Here is a 22,182-nt window from a genome sequence, read left to right as displayed (position 1 = left end):
TGAAAAAGACTGAATTGAAAGTGGAGGCAACAGATGTACCTTAACCGTTCATTTTGTAACACAAAAATCTTTAACAAAAAAACTAATTAAAACAAAAAACTTAAGTGGTATTTGAGGGAAAGCAGTGTATCCCACTGTTTCTCATGCTAGTTGTTTGGAACACTGCTAAAACCAAGTATCAAGTTCACTTTTTGAGCAATAAACCAACAATTTGTAAAGGCTCCTAGGGTCTGATCGACATTCCATCTCATCATTTTGAACCCAGCTACAGATTTTCAGAAGAATGCACACGAAAGGCCTATCTGGTTTAGGCTAATAAGTAAAACAAAAGGGAGATTGAGAAAACGAGGCTCCTAAATGATGCCGGCTTCAATGCCAAGGGATTGCACTCTCTCCCGTGGATTCCTTTTTTTTGCTTTCCTCTTGCCTTCGTTTTTGAATACTCCACAGACAAGAGTCTCATTTTGAGGCGCAAAGTGCTGACAAAGTGGAGATGTTATCAAAACTGCAATCAATCCACTGTGTTTGCATTTCAAAAATGTGCTGAATGGTTTTTATTGCCAGAAATTGCTTGAAGGGTCATTTTTGAGAGAAAGGGGGAAGTTGTGGGAGGAAGGGGGGGGCAGACACGGCTGTTTCAAGCAGTTTCTCCCCCAGCCCCAAGTGGATCATATAAGGACAGGCTGTTATATGAAATGAAAAGGCCCGTCAGATGGGTTTGCAGGAAAACCCCATCTATAGCAGGTTTGGCCACTGCATGTGAAGGTGAAGCAGAAGGGTCCATTCTCCTATATTATTCAACTTCTATATGAAGCCAGTGGCAGCTGTCATCTGGGGATTTGGAGCATGGATGGCACACATATTTCTCCTTATTCTGTCTGAATCAGGAGAGGCTGTGAAAGTGTTGAACCAAAGCCTGGAAGAGGCTGGATCCCAATAGGACACTCTGGGGCAGAGGTGAGGAGGTATGTTTGAAGGAGTCCAGTATGATCACTATGCCACCATAGTTATGCTCTGTCCAAATTGTGGTGGCTACAGAAGCCATAGAGTCCATGCCTCTGTTGGGACCCCATAAAGGAGCAAGTAAGGAACGCAAATGTTTCAGTTAAATTCTACCCTAGACTTGTAAAGCTGGTGCAAATCACTTCCCAAAAGTGGATCTCCAGAATTTTTCTGTTTGCACAGGAAGAGCTTTGCATGCAGTTCAGCACAATATTGGCTACGTTATCTCTGCAGAGCTTAAACATACGAGTTTGGAAAGCAGCTTCAAACGAAAAGCCTGCATTTCAGGGTTATCTGTATGCATGTTGTTATCTGAAGTTAGCTTTTTGCGATTGGTAGGCATCTGTATTTACACAAGTAGCCAGAAGGGCTTCAAGGGGATTTTTTAAGAACACACACACACACAGCGCCTCTGTGGCAGTTTTGGATGCCATTAATGAAAAAATCTGGACTTTTCTCCCTAGGAAAGTGGGTTGATAATGGAGTCACATTTAAATAGCAAACAAACTCACCACAGACAAAGAGGAAGGAAAAAAATATGTTGCAACATTTGCATTGGCAAATAGTCATTGTCTGTGAACTGGCGGAAGTGGGGTTGAGCCACAAGTACAGCTGAGCAGCTACAGCTGTGATGCCCCCCCCCCCGCAAATGCCACACACACACACACACACGAAATGGAATGTGACAAAAGGTTTAACACAAGAGAGCTTGAAGTCCAAACTACTCAGTCCACATGACAATGTACTCCAGACAGAGAGCGGCTGGCTATATCGGTTGCCATTAGATCATGCAGCAACAATTTTCTTTTAACTTAGAGGTGGACTGCAACTTCCATCAGCCCCAGTCTGCATGGCTAATGGTAAGGGATGTTGGGAATTGTAGTCCAGCAAACAAGTGGAGGGCCACAGAAGGACCACTGCTGCTTAACTGAAACAATTGTCTCCTATATCACTAGCCAATATATCGATACAATAGATATATTGTATAGATACAACCTCTCAGCTACTTTTCCTGCGTTATGCATACAGTTGTTCTTTAGTGTTCCTTTCCCTTACAATTCTAATACATCCAACCATTTGTCTACATTTTAACAAAATACATTCCAAATTCCCTTTCCCCTAAAGTGGTGAGACTTTTGATAAGCAGCATCGACTTCTGCCAGGATTCTGCCTAGTTTATCTTGCCTGTACTTACTGAGAACATCCACTCGAGTAATGATCTCGTCCCGGCAGTGTTTTTGGCAGGTCTGGTTGTCAGCCAGTCTTCCTGAGTTAAACAGCATACACTCAATGCAGTCCCTTAGAAAGAGGAATGAGAGGAGATTGATAGACTTCCCTTCAAATCACATCCGTGTGCAGTGGAGTCTGCCCCCATAGGGAATGGGGCACTGCCCCACCAACCTCCGTTTACCCTCGGCCGGTCCCCACCTGCCTTCTTGCTTAGAACCAGTCCAGGGAACTGGCACTGCCACCAGCTTCCTCCTCCTTAGTCTCAAGTGTCCCCTTCATAGAAGGGAAGGAGGATGGGAGCAAAACTAGAATTAGTGGGTTCTGTCTGTCACTGGTTTTGTCTGTCCTCTCTGGCTCCACCGACTGTTGGCCTCCCTGTCTTCTGCCCCACAAGTCTCAGTGCACTGTAGCAACCACTATTTGCATGGGGGAAAACATGGACAGAGACGTTTTCTCAAAATAAAACCTTTCCCCCCTCTGTGGCAACCACATATAAAGGCTGCTGCTGATTTTATTGGTACAGGGGTCATGGCTACACATTTGTTTCTTGTATGTAAGGAGAAACGGTTCCCATTCATGAAGGAAAAAGTCACTCTCTAAGAATACTTTTTAATAAGGAAGAAAGGGGAAGTGATAAGAAGAACCCCAAAAAGGATTTGCACTGGGAAATCATATTTAGGGCAGTCCTGTTTTGTAGAGAAGGTATCCAGCCTTTGGAGGCTAATACAGAGAATTAGCCAGTTAAGGCTGTGTTAAATTTAAATGAAAAAGAACATGCATATTGCTTCAGATCATTTTGCATTCTTTCATGCATTTCATTATACACAATACTATTAATGCATGCCTGCACATCATATGAACTGTCAAGCTGAAAACACAGCATACCAGGCACATATTACAGCTTCATAAACCTGTTTTTGCTATATGATTTAGAACTGGGGGGGAAATGGAGGTTGTCAGATACCTGACAGGTTCCAATACAAAAGCAAGGAGTTGCATTCAGCTTGGGGGTGGCGGGGTGTCACCAGCTGTACAAGCCTGAACAAGTGCCATTAAGCAAAACAACCATCCATCAATGCAAGCTAAATGGATGTTAGAACTATAGAACACAGCAACATAGGAAGCTGCTTTATATCAAGTCAGATCATTGGTCCTTGTCCACGCAGACTGGGAGTGGTTCTCCAGTCCTGCTTGAAGGTGTCAAGGATCAAACATGGGACTTTCAGCTTCCAAAGCAGCTGCTCTACCACAGAACTACATCCTTTGCTGCCTTGCATGAAAACAGACGGTGGATGCATAATCCTGGGACTGTTGAGTCTCCTACCCTCTAGCTCAAACGGATTCCCCCCAATTCTACCTTTTTAACTGCTGAGGCCAAAAACTGAGCCAAAGACTTCAGGTATGGAAAGTACTTCAAAGCTACAGACTCATCTACAATAAGCCGTAATAAGCACAGTGGACTCATGGATGTAGTCTTGGACATGTCACATGTCTCAGCTGCAGATTCCCCAACTGGAAAATAGGAATATTGATGAGCTACCTCACTGAATTCTAGTGATAAGTAAAGTTCAAGCTGTGATGCATCATCGCTTCCTGATTTTTTGTAGGTATATCGGCAGGTGGGATGGACACCAATGAAGCTGGAGAGCGACATAATCAGGCACTGTCATCAAGTTGTTATTTGAAGGGTTTTCACTCTAGCTAGCTCACAGAATACCTTTTTGTGCTGCAGACGCCTGGGCAGGTAGGGCATTTCTCACACGTCTCTCCAAAGGCACCTGGTTCTGTGCACTGGCACTTCCCACAAATGCAGTTGCCTCGGCCACTGCACATCTGGCCATCGTTGGAAAGGCACTGGCCTGTCTCTGTCGAGCAGTTGCAGTTGTCCCCGATGTAACCACGGTGGCATTTGCACTCCCCACAGTGGCATTCCCCATGACCTAGAGGCAAATTAAACAGAACAGGCGTCACTTATGCTGCCAACAAAATGGGGACACAGTTCCAGAAGACAGCTGAAAATCCAATTAAGAGGCAGTAATGCTACCCAAGAGCCAATGTGTTCAATGATAAAAAGTCTTAGCTCAGCCATAGACTCACTGTGAGACTTTGGGAACATCACTGTTCTCACTGCTGGTCTAAAAAATGGGGATATTAAATGAGCTACCTCACAGGATTGGGTTGAAAGCAAACACATTAAAGATTGCAATACTGTGTAAATTAAAAGTGTTATGTAGTAGTAAATGTGGTCCACTCGTGCAACAGGACTAGCCCACCCCTTGGCCTCTAAATCTGCTTTGGAGGATGGGGGTGGGGAGAAAACAGAGCAAGTTTAGGGGTCACACGGGGAGGAGGAGGGGGAGAGAAAGTCCCATTGTGGAGGTGAACCTGATACCCCACTTAGCACTACATGGAATTCCACTCTTGGGCTCAACCCCAACACACTCAACGCCAGAACTCAACAAAGGCTAAAATTAATTGGCATGAGAATAGCTACACAAGGACTGCTAGACTCAAACGTAAAAAGTAACAAGGCTGTACATTTGACACTTTTAAAATGGGTGGCATCTCATTTGTAGATCCCACCTGGCAAGCGTAAGCTGTACAGCATACAAACCAAGGGGCTAAGCAAGAAAACTAAAATAGAAGCAAGTTCCTAGTTATTGTTTCAAGTGGAGCAAAAGTTCAGACACACTCTTTTTGGCTCTTGATTATTTCCTGATGCAGCTGAAGGAATATGTTCTTAGTTAAGCCCCACCCTCTTTTTTTCATCCTCGTCTGTTTTGCACTAACAAATATTTAATCTTATTAAATATTTTCATCTCAGAGTCTCTTTCCTTGTTTTGAAATAACAGATTCTACTTTGTGCCAACACCAACAAACATTAAAAGGCTACTACAGACCTTGCAGCACTGCTGTTGACAATATTTTGCAGCAATCTCTCCCTGGAGGAATCATTTCTTAGCTGCTTATGATAAAAACCATTCACAGAGGTCGCGACTTGCTATTTAGGATACTTGGAAATAAGACGATCTTAAAAAGCAGGCGTATCTGAGCCAACCAAACAACTCCAGGCCAGCCACTTTGGGATGCTCAACATATTTGAAAAGTAGAGGTCCCTGGCTCCCCTCCTTAGACATTCTGGTGGGGGTCGGGGTGTGTGGAATCTGCAGTAACCTTCGTACTAGTCAACGAGGTTACATTGGAAAGAAAACTGATATATAACATAATGCCTTGATTTATTTAATCCCACCCCCCACTCCACTCTATTCCAAAGGTGAGCAGTCTTTGTTTTAATGTATTGCTATCTCATGTGAACCTCGCAGCCGCCTCTATGGAGTAGATTAGGCTGAACCCAACACTCACTCCTGCTTTCCTCGTACATGTCTCCTGGAACTGTAAGGGCAATGGACAAGGACTACATCACCCTAAAGTTTTGCATAATGTGAAGCAGGATGGAAGAGGTACATTAGCAGTAACCTAAGGGCTGCAGGAGGGACGCGGGTGGCGCTGTGGGTTAAACCACAGAGCCTAGGACTTGCCGATCAGAAGGTTGGCGGTTCAAATCTCCGTGACAGGGTGAGCTCCCGTTGCTCGGTCCCTGCTCCTGCCAACCTAGCAGTTCGAAAGCACGTCAAAGTGCAAGTAGATAAATAGGTACTACTCCAGCGGGAAGGTAAAAGGCGTTTCCGTGCGCTGCTCTAGTTTGCCAGAAGCGGCTTAGTCATGCTGGCTACATGACCCAGAAGCTGTACGCTGGCTCCATCAGCCAATAAAGCAATATGAGCACTGCAACCCCAGAGTCGCCCACGACTGGACCTAATGGTCAGGGGCCCCTTTACCTTTACGGGCTGCAGGCCATTTCAACCTAAGAGGTTGTGGATACAGCCCCACCAGAGTTTCTGGGAATCCTGTGAATGCTGCTTGACACTCCAAAACCAGCATCACTTCCAGAGCGGCACATAACACATAAATAATAAACAAATTGCAGCAAAAGCGCTTGAGTGCTAAAGATGGCTTATTACGCAGGCAACAACTTTAAAACATCCAGGAATATAGACTCTGGTTCAACTGGGAAATTCCCAGTACTAACCACATGGGGTTAAAGCCAGTCGACCAGCCCATGTCCCCCATACCCGCCTGACATCATAGGTGACATCAGGAGTGGGGCAGGTAAGGAAGCAGCTACAAAGAAAGACTTGCAAGCTTGCAGATTAGAAGTTATTTTGCTGTCAGCAAGCCCCACTTTGTCCATCTGAAGGTGGCACTGATGGCAAGGTTGACCGCCAAGATACTAAACCAAGTGGTGTTTTGTTCATTTTTAAAAAATGAATCGTCAAATGGGACTGTCCCTCCTCTGTGGTAGCAGGTAGCTACTGTGTATTTATTAAGTAAGGCACCACCCAACTTTTCTGAAAGTGTATTTGATGGTTTTGTCTGTTTCTAGAGACAAATGACAGGCAGGTAGCTCTCAAAAGTAGCAGTGAATGCTCCTCCTGCCAGATGGGAGAAGTGCATGTATTTTGACTCAGACACAAACTGAGGTTTTGTGCTGTGGCAAATTCCATTCAGAAAGAGAGGCACTGGTTTATTTTTGTTGTTTCCATTATTGCAAGGAAAATCTTTGGACACTTAAAAAGTTTGCTCAGTTGGAATTACCGTGAAAGAAATGAGCTGCAACTGGTTCATTTCCAAGATTAAACCAGCTTTCAAGACACAAATGCATCAAGAATTCCCAAGTCTGTGGCAGTCTGTTTGATATTTCTTATACACACCACACTCCAAATTAAGAGAGAGAGAGAGGCCAGGAACCTTTACAATATGTAAAAGGCTGTCTTGGAGAAGCATTCCGACTCTAAAAATAAATGCTGGAAAAGCACAGCACCCTTCTGCAGACATAAGTCTTCCTGGTGAATTGGAATATAATCTCAGCCCAAGAAGGGATAGTGCATTCTAAAAACAAGTCAGAGGTGTCAAAGCAACATACAGAGACTGGGTGACTAACACGTCTGAAACAAGGCATTCTGCCTCCTTCAGTTTTAAAAAATGCTACGGCTGAAATTGAACGATTGCAGCATGTTTCAATTGGTGAATGAGTTATGTTGCTCTTCAAACAAAATATCAGCTATATGATAGTAAGCTACCAGTATCAAACGTTGAAAGCATTTCTCTCTCTTTTGGGGGTGGGGGTAGTATCAAGAAACACGCATCTGTACCCTAGCACCTGTTGCTGTTAAATAAATATATTTTGTGCACTTGATAAACCCACCATTCTTGTTTTGGTTTTGCATCCGATTTATTAATGCCGTTTGCTAGAAATATTTCACTTCCAGCTTTGCCACAAGGAGCTTCTTCTAGTCCAACTCTGAAATGAGATGTCAGATGTTTCCTGCTCTTCCACTGAAAGCAGTAAACCTAATTCCATGTTTAAAATCAATAGCCAATTTTATTAGAGTGCTCTTAAAAGAGAGCAGACTGACAACCTGATCGTTTCCATGCAATATTCCCAGAAGCTCTCTCCCCTAGATCTCTATGCTTGTAAGATCAGTGGCAGGCCAGAGTGCAGTCTAAGCAGGCAAGTGATACACAACTGCCCTGCACCATCACTGGCCTGTGTACATATGGATGCAGGCTTCTGTGTGAACAGCCCCAAGCAGGATGAGGGGTTTTGTATTCAAATCGGAATTATGCAGTAGCAGTAGTCAATGCAGTAGCTAGTGATACACACATCTGCACCTTTGGAAAAGAACCAAAACAGCTGGGAAGTTGGGGTGGGGGAGGGAGTGAATCTACACCTTAGCCTTTCCACACTACTGAGCCCTGCTCACAAAACAACTGGTCAGCAGGATGTAAATTTCTTTTAGGGCTAGGCACTTGTAGCACAGACTACAACTCAAATGTGTTGTAGGACAGAGTACAGCTGCAGGTTAAACAGTTGTGACCAAAGACACTTATTTACGTCTTTCTATGGATGGCCATTAGTGTGGGATGAATACGGAATGAAATGGACCTTTGTGAAGGTTGGGTGTTTTTCAGCAAGCGATAGCAGACCCTTATTTTTGCAGGATGAAAACTGACCAATGCCTTCGCTGAGCAACTGCAAATGAACAGCTCACAGTAAGGTAACAGCCTCTCTGTGGGATAGTTCATAGCCACCACCATAAATTACAGCTGTAATATGTAAACTGTCTTGATATTAGACAAAACAGAGATAACGGTATCACTCCAAGCTCGGAGTCCTGCTGCTAAATTACTGCCACAGGAGATGAGAACACCATTATTTCCATCTAGCTCAGGACTGTCTACACTGACCAGCAGCAGCTATCCAGGGTTTCAGAAAGGGCTCTCTCCTTTTCTACCTGGAGGTGCCAGGGATTGAACTTGGGACTTTCTATGTGCAGAGCGAATGCTCTGCCACTGAGCCACAGCTCTTCCCTTAAATATTATTGGTTTTGTTGTGGTAAAAGGCCCTGCAGTTTGCCTCCCGTGTACTTTAAATTACCTTCCCAACTCCCAGGAGATGAAAACAAGACACACAGGCCAGCCAGATCAACAGATTCATGAGTCGGGAACTTGCAGCAGTTTCACCAAAGCTATTCCCTTTCTCAACAAGGGAGATGGATACATGGGACTGTCTCAGACTCAAATTCCGAGATGCATCCCATTGCAGCTAAATAAGCAAAGACTGGGAGAACACTGCTGTCTTGCTGTTGTTCAGGGGCTTGGCAGGACGCTGCCCTGGCCTCCTTTGCCCCCATTTCATGCAGGAATCCTTGCTAAGTGAACAAGGCACAACAAAGAGACCGTCTCCCTTCATCTCTTCCCTCCCCCTCACTTTCCGTTTTTCTCCACTCCTCTGCCTTTTCAGCAGGAGTGTCAAGAGCACAATACAAATTAAGAGATTTGGCACAGTTTAAGACACAGACCTCCACGCTGCAGCTTTTCTGCAATTTGTTTACAAGGACACATGCCAGTCCTCATCGCGTTTGTCTGGGTTTTTGAAAAAAAGGAAAGAAAAGAAAAAAACAAGTTGAACCATTACAATTAGATTAAACTGGCTGAGTAGCATTTTATATTTCCCAAATGGAAACTCCTAGAAAATAAATAAATGCATGATTGCCCTTATATATATATTTAAATGGTGCTGGATGGGAGCTCTAACGCAGTCCAATTAAGTTTCCAGCATGGAGAGAGATGACTTATACAGAAATAGGCAAACAAGCTAACTTCTGTCTCTTGCACCTTAAATCATAATGGGACTCCCACTAAAGTCAGCAGCAGGACTCCTACTTATTTTAATGGAGCTGGATTGCACCCTTATAAATGGTTGGCCACTGGGCAAACAGGATGCTGGCCTTTGGTCTGATCTAGCAGGGTTCTTCTTATGTTCTAAAGAGAGGGATCAGAAACTCACCACTACATGGTGGGAGAACAAAAAACTACTGTTGAGAAAAAATGAAGTGGTCCTCAAATTATCCCTGAGCACAATTCAAAGTGTTGGTGTTAACCTTCAAAGCCCTAAATAAAGACATATATATTGGTCCAGGTTAATTTAGGGCAAGGGGTATCCAACATCTTTTGGACCACAACTTCCCCCAATCCCATTCAGCATGGCCAATAGTCAGGGATGCTAGGAGATGCTGTGGTCGAAACATCTGGGGGGCATCACACTGGCTATCCCTGATTTACAGAATGCTTTCTCTCCCACAGAAGACACTATCCCCTAGAATGCACAAACATCATCTGAGGAGGTGAGATTGCTCCAAGTCCCATTGTTAGCAAATGTTAGGTGGTAGTTACAAGCAGCGGGACCTTTTCTGTAGCAGCCCCCTACTGTGGAACCCTCTCCCCCCAAAGCCTGCTATGGCAGCTCTGCACTGCTTCTTACATTGTTAGTGAAACATTTGGGGTCTGAGACCTAAAATGGTTAGGTAGCTTGGGATTCCGACTCACTAAAGCTAATTTTTATATTGTTTGCTGTTGTTTTTGTCTAGAAGACTCTAATTTATAAAGTTGATACTTGGGGCGTTTTACAGTAGTTTTACTGTTATTTCTACATAATGTTGCATGCTGCCTTGCAGGCTTTGTTTGGTGGGATTCAAGTTTTTAAAAATAAGTAAGTACAAACTTTAGAGGAATGCAGGAAAAAGCTTTGAACTTTGGAAAATCTAGAAGGTTGAGTTTAGAAACAGGGTATAACGAGAAGCAGTTCCTTCTTAGGCAAACAAGTTAAACCGCTTCCTACAGAGTTATTTCCATGACTCAAGAAAGGAGCATTAGCTTCTGTCTACATTCCAAAATAGCACAAATAAGCACGCATCACACACTGCCACACAGTGAATTTTGCACAAGGTAGCAGAAGCTCTCCCAGATGTTTTTCCTGGGACGGCAGACTACTAGGGCTAAAAGAGATTAACCAACTGTGAAGATGGGCTAAGCTAGAGCAGTACCAGACTCAAGAGAATAAAAAAAGATTCTAGCAAGACATGAATCTGCACAGCTGCTTGTATATTGTGAAATCAGACTGTGCACAATCTATAAGCTTCTGAAGAAAACCAAGAATCACTTTTCCCAACTCCCACAATTTCTGCTTTTTGCTTTGAAACAAGAGGGAAGATGCCTGAGCAAGAAACCCTCATAGAAACAATCTGAGCCTCAGGACAAATAATTAAAAAGTTAAGCCAACTTGTCCTCCCTGTTCCACTATCTTCTGCCCACACACACTACTGTAGCTGGGATTTTTTTTTAAAATAAATATCATAAATCAAGAATGAGAGGATGGGGGGGGGGGGGTTTGATGATGTAAAAGCATCCTCTATTGGTCACACACTGCAAGCTATTCCGCTCACTATTCTGGCAACATGCTGCTCACCTGCTCAGCAGGATCACATATAAAAAGAAATCCAACCCAACCAATGAATGTGTGCACTCCAGTTGTACACTTAGGCCTATGTTGTGCAGTATAACTTAATGCAACCTTGTAGGGATCCTTTTTCACCCCAAGTGAGAGCTGCAAGCCAAAAGGGGGCGCGGGGGGGGGGAATGCAATGCCAACAGTGGCTGTATAGATCCAAGAGCTGGTGGTTCCATTTTCCAGACTGTAGTGCAAGGAGACTGGAATGCCCCCAATAACACATTTCTTCACCAAAGAAAGCAGCATAAATGTTGTAGCACTGGGGTTATATGGACACCCCACCCTGGGTGTATATGAAAAGATGTGCCTTGCCCACAGAATCTGCAACAGGGCAATTCCCAAACATATTTCAATAAGCTCACCATTTTGCATAATGACGCATTGGGTTCATTCCCCTCACAAAGCTACAATTCCCAGAGTGATTTAACAATCAGTCCCTCTTTCTCAGAGAACTCTGGAACAACTCTTAACTCTGTGAGGTGAACAAGGGTCTCCTCTCAGCACCCTTAAGAAACTACAGTTCCCAGGATTCTTTGGAGGAAGCCATTAGCATTTAAAGTGATGTGGAAGGGCTTTAAATGGATGGTGCAGATGATGCCTTATGCAACAAGTCACACAGATACACAGAGCAAAGTTGCTGGACATGCCTCACTGGGAGGCAGTATTTGGAAAAACACGGTTCTTCCAAAACATTACACTTCTTTAGTCTGTCCAGCACCCTCAGTCTTGCCAACCCTTCTCATATAAATCATTCAGCATTCACAGATGCAGTTATTACTGAGAACATCATCTTTTTCCAGTTATTCCTAATGCCATTTATTTTGAGTCAGCATTTTCCATTTAGTCTGTGTTGTTTTGTTTTTTACAAAAACCACAGACTTAAGCCACTACAATTGTCTTCATTATTATTATTATTATTTATTTGCAAATTTAACAAAGAAGGGAAACGAAAAGGAAATTTTAAAAAATGAAGGGAGAAAAAGAGGCACTATATAAACAACAACAATAATTAAAAACACTGTCAGTTCACATTAAGGATACCTAGATCATGAAGTCATTACAGTCTTTCCACCATCCCTCTAGTTTGCTTCCTGTCTTCACACACACCCTTGTTTTTCATGCTCTCAGCAGGGGCTAAGAAATGACTGGAGTTAATTTAGCAGTTGGCAAAAAGCAGGCGTCCAACCCTTCTAGACTCTTGAGTTTTGTGACCTTTGCACATGTTAAGGATGAAGGATTTCCTTAGCAAAATTATTCAGTCGCTCCTTTTCTGCAGGCAGAAACTTCAAATAACCTGTGAGTGTTCTGACCATTTTTTCCTTCTTGGTCAGATGACTAAAAGTACTGAATTTTCATGAAGGCCATGGAAGCTTTCATTAAGACAACTTCACAACAAAGTGCTATACACTAACCATAAGCCGCTTATGTGCCACGTTCCTGTTTAAAACAAAACTATGCAGAGGTGTGTTTTTACATTCCACCTCAGCCTTCACCATGTTAACTTAACAGGGCATGTATGTTAACCCATGTGAATATAAGCTTGCTGTTCCACTTCAAGCTCATGGCACTTTAAATCAATGAGTCTTTAAAGTGCCACTTCACTCATTGCCCTAACCACCCACTCAGGCCCCTAAAAACAGAAACAAAACTGGAGAAAGCAGTGGATGCCTTTATAAACTCTTTAAGTGTGCGTTACGGCCGCTTCCTGAAGAACCAAAATTTACAGGTCTGGATGCTCGCTGGGAGAACAAGGAACATCAAAGATTCTTGTCTGCACATTCTCTCACACACCACAAGTAAACCATAATCCGTTTATTCCCAGCATTCGTTTTTTTTAAAAGGATATGTGCCTAGCATTTGAAGAGCCAGATATATGGGGCAAAAATGTACAAACACTATTCTCTTTTCTGTGTGAGAAACCAGACTGCTCCCCCTTTTCAATTTTTGGGTCCCCCTTGCCCACACCAGAAAAGAATATTGCAGACGCCCATGTCAAGAGTCCTGTGGAAGACCTCTCTCATATCCTTGGACAAGTGACCACAAGAACAAGCAGTAGCAGAGCTGTCAGCTGTGGAAGGTGGAACCATTCAATACAGGGGCCTGTCAAAGACCCAAGGGTCCAAGGCATAGGGAGTGGCTGGAGCAGCAAGGACCCTACCAAGAGAAAGCTGTTAAACCACCTTATAATACCAATATAACACATTCATTGTTTTAATCCTAGGGAGAGCAAGCCCTGCCCTATTATGGGCCAAGCCAAATTGGATATTCAGTCACGTTGCCCCTGTCATTCCTCTTCTCCCACCCCGCCAAAAATATAAATAACTTACAGGACAAGTATCACAGGATGCTGCTCTCTGCAGCGTAAACTCCCATGGAAGCAGCTCATTTGCCTTTTCCCAACACGGTGCATTCTGCACTACATGGGGAAACATCCTACCAGACGCATGTAAGCGCCTGTTGTTGGGATTAGCAGGAAAAATTGTCTTGGTGGGGAAAAAGCACCAGGGATGGAGGTGGTGGAGAGAGGGGAAAAGAGAGAGGGTGGGAATGCATCACAGGCCTCAGAGGAATCTGCAGCCTCAGAATGTTGCACAGCAGTGGGCCAAAGGTGCTATATATGTGCTTAAGAGAACAAAAGGGAATCAAGAGTTGGGGAAGGAGTGTAGCTTAGGGGCAGAGCACCTTCCTTGCATACAGAAGGTCCCAGTTTCAATCCCCGGATCTCCATTAACTAGGCAGGACTAGAAAAGACTCTTTTGAGACCCTAAAGAGCTGCTCCCAATTAAGCGCAGGCAGGACCAAGCTAAATGGGCCAATGTTTTGATTTGGTATAAGGCATCTTCCAATGTCTCTGTGTAACAGGTTAAGCCTCTGTGCCTCATCATTTCCCGCACATTCTGCCTTTCCCCCCCTAACTTGAATGCCCAGCATAAATGCAGCAGGTTCATCGAATCCATAAATTTACAGATAAGAACAGCTTACATGATAAATGTATAGCTGTTATAACCTGGGCCAGGACTGGAGGCGAGAATGTCTGGGGAAGGGAGTAAGTGGGAGCCAAGCAGAAAAAGTTAAGGATTCTGCTGAAATCTCCCTGCTTTTTGAAAAGCCGGTAGCAAGAGTCAACTAATATGCTAAGCAGCATGCCTTACTGAAATGACTGGATTTCAATAATCCAAAAGGGATGAGCAAACAAGGGGTCATTATAAGCAGAAACAGAGATCTATTTATTTTGCACCCGCCATCTTTGTGCAAATTGTGAATTTCTTTCACAACTTTGCTGACTAGGAAGTTTGATTTTTTTCATTTCCCTTGGAAAGGGAAGTATATGGGTCGCAAGGATTTCTATACTCAAGGAAGTCTCCTTTGCCACTCCAACCATCCTAGATGCATCCAAACAATACTTTGCAGTATACTGAAAATAATAGTTGGATTATCAGTTCAGCTGCCAAAATGGTCTTTTGGGTTTTCAGAGTTAAAAAAAGGTGGTGCATGCCACAGGAATTCACTACTTGGAGGGGCTTTGTATATACACAGCTCATGTCCTTTTAGTGCCGCTGCCAAATTCATTCAGATGCTGAACAGTTGCTTTCCCTTTTTATAGGCTTTGGACATGAATGGAATAGCGATTCCTGTGCTACCAGGATGGCGCTTTAGTGCTTTTCTCATCAATTAAAAAAACAAAGATTTAATCCTTCCCGCTATGTTCATGCTATCTTCAATCTAATGCAGCAGTGCAATACCACATTCCCGTATTGGGGAAAACAGCTCTGCTGCTGCTGCTGCTTGCATCTATTTCTTTACTAAACAGGATTAAATGAGCATTTGAACATGCACATCCAGCACAAAGTTATTTTAAAGCACAAATTTCAAGTAAAGGTTTCAGAAATCAGAGGTTGATACAGGGGGAAAGGGCAGCTTAGCTGATCTGAAAAAAGGAACAAAAACATGCTAGATAAGCACATTCAGAAATACAGTAGCACTTAGTCAGCACATGCACATGTTTTAAGATGATGCCTTAATTAAGGAGAGAGGTTTCAACATCAACAGTGACTACTCAGCCGATAGCCATTTTAAAAAAGCATGTGACAGTTGCATGATTTCATTCCACATGGCAGTGCCAGATGGGATCTAAGAACTGCCTTTTTTTATCAACAACAATATATAGTGCATACTGTTCAAGTAGAATGTGAAGACTCTTCCCAACTAATGAGTCCCAACCACACAGGAGAGGAGAAAATATATCCAGAGTCATTCGTTAACCAGCAGTCGAGGAGCAGGGGGCACAGAAAGGGCAAGTATATTTCAATCTAGATGGATGAGTTGTGACCCACATGTTTAGAACTGGTTCATAAGGGACAACTGCATATTCTTGCATATCCTCAGGGTTCCTTCCAACTCTTATGGTCCTATGATTTCTGATTTTGCCTGGTAGCTCAGTAGAGCTGAGAAGCAACAGGTGTGCCTGCTAGGCAGAAGCTGCAGCCCAAGATCCAGCGATACCACCTATGTATTCTTCCCTGTCAGGTCCACAGAGTTCTTAGAAAGTATGCAAGCAGATAGCTGATCCTTTAAGCTTCACTCACACTTTAAAAATGACTGTTCTTTTAAGAGGGGGGCAATTAGCTTTGCAGGATGTGCCTTAGAAGCACATTCTCAAAGTCCAAAACTGCTCCACCGCCCCCTTGCCTTAGAATCAGGACTACTGATCAGGGATGCACACATACACATGTGTTTCCCAGTCCTGTACCAATCATCCAAGCAAAAACTCTGCACTGCATTGCTTTCAATGGAAACTGTATTTGGAGGTGCATCCTTCCGAAACCAACACACTGCAGACAGACAGACAGCATATGTGGATTCTCATCATCTCTGCACTCTGTTGCTTTCAGAGGACTGCATAGCCAAAGGTGTGCTCTACTGAAAGTAGCACACATTTGCATGTATAAATCCTAAACAACTGGTGTTTGAATTTTTCATGATCTATACTGGTATCATCTATCTCCAAACTAAACCCCAGGCCTGCAAATGATCTATTAGGTGAAAAGAAGGGGTTCCAGAAGGTGTGAAACTCTCATTGTACCCTTAAGTAGGTATATAGCCTGTTCTTGCATATACAGTATCATGTGAAAGGGGCATATACAGTATCATGTGAAAGTCATTGTGTTAATTCTGGAAAAATCCAGTATCCATCAGTCTTGCTCACATCTGCTCTGGCTTCACATCACTTGGGCAATATGTGGTTGAGTGGTTAATTTTTGGCCACTACTGTTTTTTTTTTAATTTTTATGCAAGCAAGGGGAAGTTCCCCTGCCCACCCCCTGAGTTGTTTGCCATTATGTCAGTGACGTTCTGTTGCGTTATTACAGGGATGGGCAACAGACAGATCCCAGCAGGAAAAACAACTTCTGACTTTTTACAAAGCAATGGGAGGATGGGAGAGGGGAGCTGAAGAAGAGATGCCTGCAGAATGGGGGTGGTGTCAAACTGACTCCATAAACCCCTAGATGGGGAATAAGGCTGATGACCCCAAGACACATGCATAAAGTATCAGAAGAAGAAGAAAGACTGCTAAGCTATTGGAACTCCCAAGCACAAAGAATATCTTCAAAATCTAATGCACATAGTGGAAGCCCCCCCGCTACAACTAGCAATAAACAACAGGACTCCACTTCCTGCTGTTCATGTCAGTCCTTATTACATCTGAGGGACCTAAATCTTGACCCCACATTTCTGCATGTTAACCCATGTGGCAATAATGGCTAGAAGCATGCCACGCCTAATCCTTGTTAAGAGGCACTTGGAATGGAATTCAAGTAAAAGCAGGTCAGCAGACCCCAATGCTGGCTCACTTTCTTTTAAAATATGCCTGGGGAATCCATAAATCTCTGCCGCTAACCAGAAGTGTCACGGGTAGGGAGGAATAAATCTGTCCATTTCAGTCTCTCGTTTTTCCAATCTCACGGTTCAGTCCAGTACATATTTCCACACCAGGTTTTCAAAAGTCTCAATGAAAATGTATCAGTATTTCAGCATGTGTTTCTCCTGCTATATTCAGTTTTGAAAGCCATCTTCCCTAACAAAATGCATTTGTGTGTGCTGTTTTTTATGCGTACCCCCCCCCCCCAAAAAAGGCCACATTTTTGTACACAATCTTTGGTTGGAGAAGTACATTAAGAAAATTCGAAGGAACATAATTTTTGAAGGATAGCTGCATTTCAGTTTGCATAATGTTTCGGAAAGCGTGAATTCGTATGAAAATGTGAAACAACGCAAATTTCTCCCCATCTCTAGTCATGAGTCAGAAAACACACACACGGTTACACGTATCAAAATGCAGTAGCCATAAAGAGAGAGATGCTGAGGGAAAGAGAAAGACTTGTAAAAAGCCTGGTCAGTCTGTACAAGTTGGCCTTTGTATCTGCTGGAACTAAGAAATTGCTTTTTTGGGAAGATTATGAGAATGAGAGAGAGAGAAACAGAGAAATATAGCTGGATATATTTTCCCATCTGTCCTCTTACAATGTATTTGGAACATTTAACAGATATTAAAACAGAGCTCCTAAGCATCTTCTGGAAAGAGAAAAACTCAAGGCTATAAAGCATAATAACTAGCTACAATTGACTAATAGGAATTTGGAATACAGAACCAAAATGAGTCTTAGGGTAGGGAAAGGTTCCTACCCTGGAAGGCCAGATTTGTCCTGTCAAAAGCTTCCCTCTCTCCTCAAATCAGAATATTAACTCAGTACATATTATTTAAGTGAATTATACATTGCAGAAAATTGTGTTGAATCTGAATTAGAAACTGAATGCTTATTAATGGAGGTGGATAACCTCTTAGTTATAAGGTTCTGAAATTCATGCCATAGACTGTAGGATATTCATAGGCATTTTAACAATGATAAATTATAAGTTATACTAAACAATAAATTTATAAGTCAAACAAAATACAGCAACCTCCTATCTTAATGCATATTTCTTATGAGCTAAGCTTATAAAATGCTGATAAATGGGGAAAATACTAATATAGAAACTGAAATGGGAGCACATGGGGATATAGTTCTAACAATTCGAAGAGGCAAGTGAAGAAGCCTTCTCAGTTATGATTCTTACTATTATAACCATTCTCACTCTTGCACTTCTAGACTGCACACATTTACTCAACGGTTAGCCCCACTGTGTTGAATGTGGCTTGCTGCTAAATAAGAGTGCATGGGATTGCAGCCTTATTGCGCGACGTACCACACAATTCTCCCAAGGTCTACTGTACAAGTGCAACCAAGATGAAACTTCAGTATCACTTCCAGTTTCCAACCTGTTTCTGAGCAAAAGGGAGCAATCCATACGAAGAATCTAAAAGGCATCTGACCCGGAAAGAATCAAGAGTTCAGCAGTGAAGGAGGACAGCTTGTCTGAACTGCACCCCTCCTCCAGAGACCTCAAAATCTACAAGGATTCAAATGCATCAGCAACACATCAAGCATAAAGAATGTGTTGGTAATTGTTTGGATCCTGATCCCTAAAGCAGACAACTAGTGCCAAGAGACTGCATCACCAAAGTTGCAAGAGGCAGGAACTCCAGCTGAGAAGGTTTCAATCATAATGAGCAAACTAAACCACACAAAAATAACATGGCTACCCCTCTGGAGAGAAAAAAGATTTGGTAACATTTGGTGTTTTTCCCCCATTCAAACATTCCTCCCCCTGCTCTACTACTGTGTGTAATTTTTGCAGAATTTTCTAAATTATAAGATATGGCTGAACTCTGATAGCAGGGAGAGTTTGCTGTTCTCCTTTGTGGTTACATTCCTTTAAATTATTTTGGATCGTCCTCAACTGATGCCAAATCATACCCTTTTCTTGTTGCCCCTATTATCATAACCATTTCCTCATAAAGTGTATGAATTATCTTATTTTACTTGCATGAAATATAGCATTGACATGATTCAACACTCCATGTGGCTTAAGATTCATTCCCCAATGTATGGGCTACTTTCATCCACAAACCACACTGTCTCCTTTTGACTTGCACTGCAATTAAACATACTGAATCACTCCCGGGAAAGCTTCCAGGCATCCAAGTCATCATATGCTAGCTATAAAACATGCTTTCACCTTCCTTCGCCATAGTAAAAAGAATATTATATGAGCCCTGTAAATTCACAATCAAAAGCACTATCCATCCTGAGATGGGCCCACCAGCTTGCAGAACTTTGCAGATATATCTTATTTCCAGATTCTCTGATCTGCACATAATTTTTAAGCTGCCTCGCTGCTGCTGATTGCTTTTGCAAAGTTTCTGGATTCTCCTCAGGGTGTTCTTGTCCTTCTGGGTTTGTCTGCCACAGAGTTTAATGACTGCCAGAGTTCAATTTGGCACTCGAGTAGCAAAAACAGTGGAGGTGGTTTCGATCAGCTGCTTCTGCTATTCACATCCAATTCAAGGAGCAGCATAAAGAAAGGAGAGCAGTGCCCCAAAAGGATGGCTCTAAATCAGGTGTGGGGAACCTTTGGCCCTCCAGAGGTGAACTACAACTCTCAACAGCCCCAATAGGCATAGCCAATGACAAGGGATGATCAGACTACCCTTTGCAATAGGCAAAACCCAGGACAGAATATTCCCAAAAATCTCCTCCAAAAAAAGAGGAACCTTTATTATGCCTACCTGAAGAGAGAACCTTCCCAGAAGTGCTCATCTCCCTAGGGAGGCTCACCTGACCCCTACCACTAATGGCTTTTCAGTAGTGATGTGGAGAGGAAATTTCCCCAGCCCATTATTTTTCCACATCTTTATTGAAAAAAACCACAACAGGCCCAATCATGGTGGTAGTAGCACAAGGTGGGGAGCAAGTATATTGGGCATGATCCGAAGCCAGCTTTAAATCACCTCCCCACCACAGACTAGAGGCAGCTGTGAGAGCAACTTGGGATCCAGCAGATCTCAGGTTGACTCTCATTACAGAGCCTTCTCCCAGGCTCTACTGGGAGAAGTCTGCAAATATCACTTGCCATCAGTAGTAGCTGGTGAGTTGAGCCGGCTGAAGTAAGTGGCAAGATGCCTCTGCTCAATCCAAACGACCCACAGCCCAGTGTAAATCAGGCGGCGGACTGCAGCCTCAGTCAGTCCCTGATGCAAATCTTACTTCAGCCATGAACTTAGGCAAGCCAGTGGTCTCTCAATCCAGTCCCTCTCCTTCCATCTGCAATGGAAAAAGGATACTGCACTGAGAGCCAGTGTGGTGTAGTGGTTAAGAGGGGTGGACTCGTAATCTGGTGAACTGGGTTCGCTTCCCCTCTCCTCCACATGCAGCTGCTGGGTGACCTTGGGCTAGTCACACTTCTCTGAAGTCTCTCAGCCTCACTCACCTCACAGAGTGTTTGTTGGGGGGGGGGGGAGTTAGCTGCTTTGAGACTCCTTAGGGTAGTGATAAAGCGGGATATCAAATCCAAACTCCTCCTCTTCTTCTTATAAGGTTGTTAAAAGAATTACAAAGCGAAAGTACATGAAGTGCTTTAAGCATTCAAAATGCACTATATAAAAGGATGAGTTTTCCATTTTTTTTATATTTTAGTAAGAAAGCAAAGAGAAGGATAAGCCTGAATTTAGCAGGACTCCAGTCCTCAGTAATGATATTACATTCAAAGTTCCAAAACACCATTCTAGCAACGGTGCTTCATACTTCTGCTAGAAAACTTCACACACACTAAACAGCATAATTACATTATTTCTAGCAAACCTATAGGGTACTAGCTTAGCAGTAAATGTGGCACTAGAAATCCAGGCTTACCAGATGTCAAACTGGCACCTGCACCATAGCTGGCAACGTTTCCCTTTTTTAAAAAAAGGAAATTCCCTTATTCCGAATAGGATTCCTTGCAAGAAAAGGGGAACGTTGACAGCTTTGATCTGGCCACGGGAGAAAAAGGAAGCCAAATTGCAAGAAGACAGGTAACACGGTTCCTCTTAAGGTTAATCTAAGCCATTTTCCTTTTCATTTCCTTTATTGCCACCACTGCAGCGTTCAGTATTTAATCCTTGAAAAGAAGAAATACTGCAGACCTAACATCTGCAGATTCGTGAGTGCCCAGTATGACTCAGGCTCAGATGACTACTTAAAGGTGGCTCTTGCTACACAGGCCATGGAAAGTATGCTTCATTTTGCAAGACACTGCAGTGTTGTACGAGTTCATGCTTACAGTGATCAAGGCTGAACTGCAAAGTTGGGCAGTTACCAAAGAGCCATTTCAAGCGGTATATAAATATTGCGAAATAAAGGGGTATGTATCTCGCTTGCCCGTCCCTTGTTTCTGGGATGGTGTTCCTAAAGCCATCTGCATGTATGTAAATATTCTGCAAGTGTTGTCAAAAGGATTAAAAAACTTAAACTCTAAAGCATGGATTGGGGAACCTGTGGCTCTCCACAGATGTTGCTGGAATACAAGCCCCTGATCATTAGATGTGCTGACTGGGGCTGATGGAAGTCCTAGTCCATCAACATCTGGAGAGCCACCTAGCCATCTCTGTTCTAGTGGCTTGATCTGCTCATTATTACCAATGTATGATCACAGTCAAATGCAGCACCATTTCCCCTTCTCCCAAATAACCATTTGGTAACACAACACTTGTGGCGTTTTGTGGGTTTCCTCGTCCATTTCACCTCATTAGCTGTCAGCAGAGACCTCAGAGCGCAACATGCATAACTTAATGTTACCAGGAAAGTATGATTTTGGGCTCCAAATCAGGAAGTGATTTGGCCGCACTAGTTTCACGTGGCGAATATGGCTTTTGGAACATGCTTTCTTCTGATGACAACGTAGGTCTAGCATATGGAACCACATTTTCCTGCACTGAGAAGAGGTCTTGGTGCATTGGCTTGTAAGCAAATGTCTTTTGAAATGTTTTTGCACAATTGGGGTGGGGTGGGAACCTGTGACCCTTCAGATGTTGCTGGACTCCCATTTCCCAACGATTAACAGAAGATCTCGGGGAGAGGAAACTCTGCACGGCTCACCCTTCACATCTGAGAGCTCTTACA

At 43.2% G+C, this 22,182-nt stretch overlaps 2 protein-coding genes across 3 annotated transcripts in view; one reads left to right on the top strand and one right to left on the bottom strand.

Moving 5' to 3' along the window:
- ITGB5 (integrin subunit beta 5) overlaps positions 1-22,182 on the bottom strand; it is a 78,246-nt gene that overhangs the window by 5,935 nt on the left and 50,129 nt on the right. For both annotated transcript variants that reach the window (XM_083408079.1, XM_083408078.1), the window contains exons 11-12: positions 3,950-4,172; positions 2,198-2,301 (exon numbers count right to left, since the gene is read on the bottom strand). In XM_083408079.1, coding sequence (XP_083264205.1) covers positions 2,198-2,301; positions 3,950-4,172 — 327 coding nt within the window. The remainder of the gene's footprint in view (positions 1-2,197; positions 2,302-3,949; positions 4,173-22,182) is intronic.
- UMPS (uridine monophosphate synthetase) overlaps positions 1-22,182 on the top strand; it is a 55,326-nt gene that overhangs the window by 17,507 nt on the left and 15,637 nt on the right. The window lies entirely within an intron of this gene.

The sequence above is a fragment of the Podarcis tiliguerta genome, assembly GCF_965153285.1.
Source record: "Podarcis tiliguerta genome assembly, chromosome: 1".
NCBI lineage: Eukaryota > Metazoa > Chordata > Lepidosauria > Squamata > Lacertidae > Podarcis > Podarcis tiliguerta.
Note: the sequence above shows the minus strand (reverse complement) of the source record. Positions and strands in the feature narration are given on the sequence as shown.